Genomic DNA, 9,674 nt, shown 5'->3' on the forward strand with positions numbered 1-9,674 from the left:
AGCATGAAGGTTTTAAGGCTGCGGCTGCTTACACGATCAAAGGGCAAAACGCGGAGGAATGTGAATGTTTGGCGATCATAAAGGCGCTGGAGTGGGCAAAATATAACTACATCCAAGATATCCGTATTGAGAGTGACAATCTCAACATAATAAGGCGTCTAAATAAACAACCATCAGCAGTAGCTTGGCAATCGGAGAAGCTCATATCTATCATTGATCAGCTAGCTCTGGAGATAGGGGACGTAGGTTTCACTTTCATCCCGAGAGAAAGGAACAAGAGGGCTGACCAGTTAGCAAAATGGGGCAGAATGCATGAAGGAAATTGGATGTGGGTGACAGATCAGGCCTTCAGGGAGGCGTTCTCGGAGCTTTAGGTTGTTTTCTTTTGGTTTTCTCTTTCTCAACAAAAAAAAAAAAAAAAAAAAAAAAAAAAAAAGGTGTAAAATATTATCTTGACTTTCATAAGGATAATATGTATGAGAAAGGAATAAAGACATGCTGATAGACATGATTCGTTTTGAAATAAAATAAACCCTTCAAACTGGTGTGAGGATTCTAGTTAAACGTTTGTTTGTAGCCCACCACAAAAAATATAGATTTTTGCGGACATCAAAATGTTAACAAACGTCTGAACTACTAAATTGAACTATTTCAAATGTCCTAAGATGTTTGTATCATCCGATTGGGGAATGTTCGCGGTTTTTTCAAATAAATAGTTAGTCAAAAAACAAGAAAACGGAAAATAAATGTCTCAAATTATAAAATAGATTGCAAACTCAAGGTCTCACAATTACTCTTCAACAAAAAAAAAACCAAAAAAGTCTCACAATTACTCTTCAACAAAAAAAAACAAAAAAGTCTCACAATGTAGCTTTATTGTCTACCTAAAGAACATGAAAACATTTAACTAAAACATATAAAGGCACCTGCCCTTTTTTTTTTTCTAGTTCTGCAAGCTTTAATGTTTGTGGCATTCGATCCGGAAACAATATCTTGATTTGTTTACAAATATTGTAAAACACTAAAAATAATATTTCCATGCATTTTTGTCTATGAAGGTCCCACTCCATCCACGTAGAGTCATAAAATGTCTACGGAAGTCCCACTCCACTCCACTCCACGAGTCATAAAATGTCTATGGAAGTCCCGTTCGACTCCACGTGGTCATAGAGAACGGGAATTACAAACACATTAAAGAGATGTTTGAGGACTTTCTTATTAGTTCCTCTGTGTCTCTTTTCAAACCTTCAAATCTAAGAATAACCCACAATGACTAACCTAGATCGTAGTCGACTTCCCAAAAAAAAAAAAAAAAAAAGAATAACTCACAATTTATTTCAAAAAAAGAGAGGATTCTTCTTTTTACAACAATGGGGAGTGGTGGCTTATTTGATCTTGAGAAGCATTTTGCCTCCTATAGGGCATATCATAGCAACCCAATTAATGTTTTCATCCATATGTTATTTGTTTGGCCAATTGCCTTTACTCTTCTTATTCTTCTATACTTCACACCTCCTTTCTTTAACCTTCCTCAAATTCACTTCTCTGTACTTGGAAAGGACTTTAACTTAGATATCCTGGTTTCTATGCAAGTATTCAAACAAAACTTGCTGAAATCAATCATATCGAACCTAAAAGGCGAAAGTAAATTCTCCATTTTGTTTCTTGGGTTGTGCTTCTAAGTTATACTTGATTTTATATCTAATAAACAGTAGAATTGGTATTGATTAAGCTATTACCGGGCTTAGGTTTCTGAACCCTTCTGCCTCTCATAGCTTTTCTCACACTAATTACATCGTTCCATCGACCTTCACTTGCATACATATTCGCAAGAAGAACATAATCTCCACTATGATCTGGTTCAATCTCTTCAATATGCTTCCTGACCTTTTCACCCATTTCGAGAAGCCCATGGACACGGCAAGAGCCCAAGAGTGCTCTCCAAACAATAGAATTACACTTCATCGGCATGGTTTGGATTATTCCGTAAGCCTCTTCTACAAACCCGGCCCGACCAAGAAGATCCACGATACATCCGTAATGCTTTATTGTTGGCTGTATATTGTAGTCCCTGCTCATACTGTCAAAATGTTTTCTTCCTTCATCAACTAGTCCTCTATGACTACAAGCACAAAGGACTCCTAAGAATGTAATATCATTTGGCGTTTCAAGATTCGATCTCTGCATTTTATAGAAAAATTCCAATGCTTCTTCTGCGTAACCATGCATTGCTAGCCCTAGTATCATTGAATTCCATGATATAATGTTCTTCTTGCTCATCTTATTAAAGATAACTCGAGCTTTTTCAATCTCACCACACTTAGCATACATGTCAATAAGTGAATTTGATAACGAGACAACATGATGAAGCCCCATAGAATCGATACGAGAATGTACCCACTTTCCGAAATCCAACGAACCAGAGTTAGAACATGCCGAAAGAACAATAACAAATGTGACTTCATCAGATTCAATGCCATTATCTTGCATCCTCAAGAACAGATTCAACGCTTCTTTGAAATGGCCGGTATTAACACAACAGTCCATGATAGTATTCCAGGCTACTAAATCTGGTTCAGGTATTTCTTCAAACAGGTAGCGTGAGGTTTCGATGTCTATAAACATTCCATACATATATATAAGTGTGTTCCTAACAAACACATGAGAATCCAATCCATTTTTCAGAGTACAACAATGGATTTGCTTGCCTGTTTTAACAATACCCAAATCTGCAGATATCTTAAGCAAGAAAGAGTATGTGAAGTTATCTGCTCTCTCTCCTTTATCTATCATTCTCTTATAAAACCCAAAAGCTTCTTCTGGTTTATTAGTTCTTCCAAATCCTCTAATCATGGTATTCCAAAGAAACCCATCTGGGTTTTTTATTTGTTCAAAGATTCTACCTGCATAATCCATCAACCCATTATCAGAAATGGCACAAAATGTGAGAATCTTACCCACCATTAAGAGGTCCTGAGTAAAACCAGTTTGAATGATTTGTGAATGAATTTGATTCATATCTTTCATAGTGCTACATTTTTTCAAGGAGTAATAAATGTTTTGCTCTCTTGAGTTGGTGTTCAAATTTGGGACTATTGTTGCATTAGGAAGGAGAGAGAAAGTAGATAGAAGTTTAGAAAGAGGGTATGATGAAATGAACAGTTTTTTCTTCAAACAGAAACACAACATCTTCATTCTATTTGACAGTTTGAGTAGGTAGCTGTCAACTTGTCATTGAGAAGTTTAATAATGGAGGACTTTATACCACAACAAGTTTTCAAATTTAACCCACTTTTAAAAAGCTTAAGTAGTGTTTGTTTTTTCGTAAGTCTGTCTGAAATCTGACTTGACTCAGAGTCGGATTTCAGAATATTTGTTTTTGTCTAATCCGTGATGTCAGGCTCATCTGAATGGCTGATTTGACCTCATATTGGACCCACTCAAGTCAGACAATTTAGATTCAGATGATTCAGATTCAGATGTGTTGGGTGCAAGAAACACTTACTAGAAAAAGCCAAGCTTGCATACCAATGAGATGAGGAACCTCTGTTAGGATATACCAAACAATGAAGGAGTTTGGTCAAGGGAATTTGCTTCCTGAAATCAGCTTATGTTTTGAATCAAACAAGAAATTCATTAATTCTTTGTTATCGGATTAAATTAAGCTACATCCTGCTTCTTTTCTCACACCTCTATCATCCATCAATTTCCTTACACTCTCTGCACCTTCCCATTCACCCTTTGATGCATATATATTCGATAATAAAATATAATCCCCACTTTGATCATGTCTTAACGCTAAAAGTCGCTCATTTGCACGTTTCGCCAACTCAACATTGCCTTGAATTCTACAAGCTCCGAGCAGAGTCCTCCAAATGATCGGATTTGGTTCAATTGCCATTGATTCTACAAACTCGAATGCTTCTTCTAATATACCTGCACGCCCTAACATATCAACCATACAACCATAATGGCGAATATTAGGTTCAATTCCACACTCATTTCTCATAAGATCGAAGTAACTCCAACCTTGTTCAATCATTCCACCATGACTACAAGCAACCAAAACTCCAACAAATGTGATCTCATTTGGTCTAACCTTTTCCTTTCGCATCTCTTCGAACAAATCTATAGATTTGTTTGCATACCCATGGCAAGCTAATCCCCCGATGATTGAGTTCCAAGTCGAAAGATCCTTCTCTCTCATCCCCCTAAACATTTCAATGGCCTTTTCAATACTTCCACATTTAGCATACATATCTACAAGAGCATTCTTGATTAGAACACTCATATTTCTTGAACCCATCTCTATTAAAGATGAATGAATCCTCTCACCAATATCTAGTGCTCCCGAATCTGTACAAGCAGTTAATAAACTCAACATGGTTACCTCATCTGGTTGTTCTCCGACACTTTGCATTTCTTCAAACATCTCAAAAGCTTGTTCATGAGACTTCGAAAGAACATAACCAGCAATCATGGCATTCCACGTAACCACATCTCGCTGAGGAACCTTATCGAAAAGGTTCCTCGCACTCTCCATATCTCCACCCTTAGCATACGCCGTAATCATAACATTCCACGATACCAAATCTCTTACAGGCATTTGATCAAACAGTTCACGAGCAATTACTAATTCTCCTCTTCTTGCATATCCAGCAGTTAAAGCTGAATAAGCAACAACATCCCTTTTAGCTGACCCATCAAAAAGATTTCTTGCAACTTTCAATTCCCCACAATTTGCATTAAGATGAATAAGAGTATTTCTCACAAAAGTATCCGATTCTAATCCAATTTTTACAACTTTCCCATGGATTTGGTTACCCATTTTAATCCATGAAAGTTTTGTACAAGCTTTGAGAACAAAAGGAAAAGTAAAGTTATCAGGTTGAACGCCCTTCTTTTCCATTTGGGTATATAGAGAAATGGCATTAAAAGGATTAGAGCTTTGAGCTGAACCTCTAATCATTGTGTTCCATATGAAGATATCTGGTTCAGTAATTTGATCAAACAGCTTATGAGCATAATCTGTGAGACCAGATATGCCAATAGAACAAGTATAAATCAGCTCTCTTAGTGAACCCTGATTGGAATTGAATCCATTGATTATCATAAAACCATGGATTTGTTTCAGAGTTCGAAAATTTGAACATTGTTGCCATAAACTTGACAGTGGGAGACGGTTTTTATCTGTTTTCCTTATCATTGTTTAACTACTCTTCCCTTCTTCTCAATAGGCCAGTTATTAAGGAAGGGCATGTAAATAATTTTAGGTTTTTGTGAAGTTTGATTGAAACTAGAAAATGATTGGGGACTTGTTTCACAATTCATGAAGTTTAATTGAAGTTTATTAATGTAAATAATTTTAGGTTTTTCCATTTTTGTGAAGTTTGATTGAAACTAGAAAATTATTGGGGACTTGTTTCACAATTCATGAAGTTTGATTGAAGTTTGTTAATGTAAATAAATTTTTCTCTGGTATATTGAACCTAGAAAACTTGGTTATTTCTATTTGAAATAAATTTTTTGTTTCAAATATAAACTTATTAGTCCGATTTTTCTACTAAACATATTTCTTCCAATTGAAATAGAAATATTTAAGTCCACTTTTTTAACAACAATAAAAAATAATAACCATAATGACTGTAAAATGAAGAAGTAAAGACAGGACGAAATCTGAGTTGAGTAGTCTCTTGACCAGGCGAACCCACGTAGAGGCACGTGGGGTCACGGGCCCCCACGGTCCAAAATGAGTTTTCAATTAAATGAGGTAAAATCAGTTGTAAAAATACTTCAAGTAACACTTTCTACGTAAGGATTAAGTCTTAGCCCAGCGGAGTGAGAGAGAGTTGAACGTGTGAGCTAAATTTGTTTGTGTTCCCTAGCTTTCAAAGTATTCTGAGTGATCATTATCATTTAGTCATTGTATTTTTCCCTTATGACTCCATACTTTCAAATAAGTTCATGTTTGGATCTTTTTTTCTTTTTCTTTTTCTAATAAAAGAGATTTTTTTTTAATATATATATGTATATACATTATATTTCGGGCTATTTTTTTTAATTTAGTCAATTCTATCTCTCTTCTTAATTTCTTTAAGAACGTAAAATGTGGTAATCATTATTCAAGACATGAAGGAATCTCATTCTTTTGACATAAAATTTACACATTATTTTTAGTATAATTCGAATGTATATGAAAATATTTATTTTTATTGAGACAAAAGTCATTGCAACTCACATGTTAGCAATAGTCGAAGGAGTTGAGAGCGTAGGTATAAGAGACATAAATCAATCGCTTGAACCCATATCAAAATTTTTGCACAATTAATTTTTAGTGACCCCACAACATAAAATTTCTGGGTCCGCCACTGCTCTTTTTTTTTTTAATTGTTCAGCGTGTGCCTCGAACCCTTGACCTCTAAGGTGGAAGATTATACCTCTTACCACTCCAACCAAGGATTGTTGGCCCCGCCACTGCTCTTGATCATGGTATTAGTACCAAAATCAGTCTAGTGTTTATCACCCAGTATACAACGGTTGTACCTTTTAGTTTGATAACTAAGAGTACTTTGAATATCTGATTGTACCTTTTAGTTTGATAACTAAAGTACTTTGAATATCTGAAAGCCTGCAACTTTGAACAAGTGGTAAGAACGTGACAAACTGACTTCTTAAGATTCCAAATGCTTTTGTAACTGTGAATGCTGATGGAAATCTTCATTTATTTTTGCTCAATTCTGAAATGTATTTATAGGAGTGTTTGGTAACACTTCGAGTAGGCACCTACAAATGAATGGATCCTTCCCAATAGTCACACTTGACTTTGTCTATCAGGTGCGATTTGGACCGTTATATCTTAACGGTCTCTCTTGATCCTAGGAGGCGCAAAACATCTCGATTGTCGGATCGCTCTGATCCGCTCCTCATCTATCCATCGTTGGATTAGATCTCATATTCGAAAGAATCCAATCGCTCCTCACAACGATTCATATGTGCGAAGTACAAAGTGCGTCACGGAAGCGCCCGCAACGTCCATTCACCTACGCCACACGCTCATGCTTATTACACTGTTAAAAAAATACAAGAAAAAAATTAGTAGTATGTCTTAAACAAACAAACGTATGTTCTCCTCCGAGAAGAAATGAAAAAAAAAATACAGACAAAAAATGGTAAAATGAATTGTTGTACTTTTAGAAAAAAAGCAAAAATGAATTTTGAAAAAATAATAGAAGGCGTAAAACGATAAAAGAAGATTCATAAAAATCTTGTACAAAAAAATCACCAAATGCCAAAAAAATTCACCAAAATTGATGAAAAATGAGTAAAAGAAACAAGAATAAAAATAAACATTTAAAGAAGTCCAAAACAAAATAAAAAACACATTGAAACGACATGTGTGTCATATTCATTTTTTTTTATTAAATCATAATTCCATTCATAAGTGATAACAATCACAAGATTACATGGTATATAATTATTATTCCTCTGAGAACAACATGAGAGTGACTTAAGTAAGGTTCATAGATCTTTCGAATCTAAAGTGCCTCTCTTCATGAAGGGAAAGGAATTGACAAGACATAAACTCAAAGAAAATGCCCTAAAAGTCGAAAAAAGAGATCCTTAAGATCGAGAATGAAAAGACCTTAAAGGTCACAAATTAAAGATCCTATTTGATCATCGATAATAAAATAATACTAATAAGATGAAGTTGTACGATGAATAGAATTGATACCAATCCGAAAAAAGAATACTATGTCAAATCCCGTCGTGTGATTTATTCTTTTAACTCAGATCTTCGTAGTTGTTCATGTTCGAACCAGATCCGAAATCCATCTTCTCTTCGTAGGTAGACTTTGAAACCTTTAATTTGATTGGTGTCTCTCATGATCATCTTCACCGATGATATGAAACCCATCCATCTCTCTCTCAAAGAGAAATAATAACTTCAAACTTAAACCTAAGACATAAAAACTAAAAAAGAACTTCATCCCATTAAAAAACGAAGGGGACTCCGGTGAAGGAAGGACTCTTTCGCCGGAAAAACAACCAAAAACCAAGATCACTCTTTGTAGAAGACGGTTACTGGAGTTCCTCTCTCTATAACTTCTCCTTAAAAAAGTTTCTCATGTATCATATTCATCTTTTGTAAACTCAATTTTGGAATTTCACACTCCTCACATGCTTTTGGACTAAAGGGCCATTTCAAAGAGTTGTGGGGGGTTTTTTTGGGTTATATCAAAATGCTTTTTTTTTTGGTTAAACTACAATCACCTCATAATATACTAGAAGGATATGTGAGGAGTTTTTTTTGTTGAAAGAGATATGTGGGGAGTTTTTTTTTTGTTGAAACTGAATGGTTAAGACTTTATTATTGCCAAACTAAATTATAGTATCCAACCACCTCACTAGAGATCTAAGCTTCATATTTTTATTTGAGTTTTATAAATTATGGACATATGTCCTGATCTTAGTCTTGCATCATGGTTGGAGATAATACTAGAATTAAATATATCTTTTTCTTTATTTATTAATTTCGCTACAACAATGATCTGGAGTAGTTTTCTTACACTTAAATATTGTTAGAAGCATCCAGAAACTCAATTAGGTGTCTACAAATTTACCAGTTTTAAACTAAATCAAACTAGCCTTCTAAAGAAAACGAATATACCAAGTGCATTCCATTCAAAAAGCACAATTTTCTCGTAAGAAAACTTTTTTTTTTTCCTTAGCCTATACTAATAGGAAAACTTTGTATTCGTGAGAAGTAAGAAAATCATTCGCCAAAAGGCACAATTTTCTCATTGTGGTTCGTGAGATAGTCAATAAATCGCCACATCATTAATATTTGGTTGTATGGTGGATTTTATGGTTGCCATACATGGTAGTTCAATATTTGAATAGTCCAATAAAATACTAAAAATAGCAAAATGTAAAAATAAAATATATACAGAGTTCCAATAACACGTCAACATAATTAGCCTCTCTAAATTATGAATTATGACTATGAAAAATGGAACTTATTTTTTGTCATCATTGAATGATTTTCCCCAAATGCTAAAATTTGTATTTTTTTAACGTAAAGATAAACTACTGGTTGCCCCTTATCAGTAGAAATATCTAGAGATTGAGATGCTTTCTATCCAAATAAAAAGTTGTCTATCTCGCAATCAACTCAGTAATTTTATAAACAAGTTCTCTATAATCTTGAAAAAGTTTGTAATATAAAAAAACAGAAGAAGAACAAAAGATTCAAAGAACCACCATGCATAAAGAAAACATGAGCATAATTAATTAATTTAATTGTACTCCCTAATGAGGCACTTAGAGAACTCAAATAGATAAGCCTAACCAAGTAAAACTTTTACTACTTAATTAAATATACAGATTATACCACCTACCAATGAGTTAGGGGAAAATCTAGGGTTTTCGTTGCCACAATTACTAAGAACTTTAAGCTTTAATAATTGAAGTTCTTAACCACTAGAAAGAATTCAAAATTGATGACTTATCCAGTTATCCAATTGTTTCATGCCTAACTCATCCAACTTAATCTAATCAAATAACCAATTATTTTACCAATCAAACTCAACCAAGTACTATATATTGTCTCTTTCGTTCCCACATGCTGGAATAAAAGGGAACGTGGGCACATTTGCCTAATCAGTCAACTTAAT

At 34.4% G+C, this 9,674-nt stretch overlaps 1 protein-coding gene and 1 pseudogene across 3 annotated transcripts; both read right to left on the reverse strand.

The window, feature by feature from the left end:
- Positions 1-1,316: 1,316 nt before the first annotated feature.
- LOC147543104 (pentatricopeptide repeat-containing protein At4g21065 pseudogene) lies at positions 1,317-3,245 on the reverse strand (annotated as a pseudogene). The gene has a single exon (XR_015223962.1). The product of XR_015223962.1 is annotated as a pentatricopeptide repeat-containing protein At4g21065 pseudogene (transcript).
- On the reverse strand, positions 1,657-5,490 carry LOC147543105 (pentatricopeptide repeat-containing protein At5g15300-like). 2 transcript variants are annotated; one of them, XM_086637507.1, is made up of 3 exons: positions 5,402-5,490; positions 3,502-5,296; positions 1,657-2,899 (listed from the first exon to the last, which is right to left on the reverse strand). In XM_086637507.1, the coding sequence occupies exon 2, from the start codon at positions 5,204-5,206 to the stop codon at positions 3,656-3,658; it is 1,551 nt and encodes a 516-aa protein (XP_086493633.1). In that variant the 5' UTR covers positions 5,207-5,296; positions 5,402-5,490; the 3' UTR covers positions 1,657-2,899; positions 3,502-3,655. The 2 variants fall into 2 exon arrangements, with proteins under 2 accessions (XP_086493633.1, XP_086493634.1); XM_086637508.1 differs by having other exon boundaries at positions 1,657-2,903; positions 3,529-5,296; positions 5,402-5,453.
- Between the last annotated feature and the right edge of the window lie 4,184 nt (positions 5,491-9,674).

This window comes from Eschscholzia californica, unplaced genomic scaffold (genome assembly GCF_041429995.1).
Source record: "Eschscholzia californica isolate CP2 unplaced genomic scaffold, dmEscCali1.0.p SCAF_4, whole genome shotgun sequence".
Classification (NCBI taxonomy): Eukaryota; Viridiplantae; Streptophyta; class Magnoliopsida; order Ranunculales; family Papaveraceae; genus Eschscholzia; species Eschscholzia californica.

What these genes read in the sequence shown, in the direction of transcription:
- LOC147543105 (XM_086637507.1), bottom strand. Translation starts at nt 5,206, where the DNA reads ATGATAAGGAAAACAGATAAAAACCGTCTCCCACTGTCAAGTTTATGG.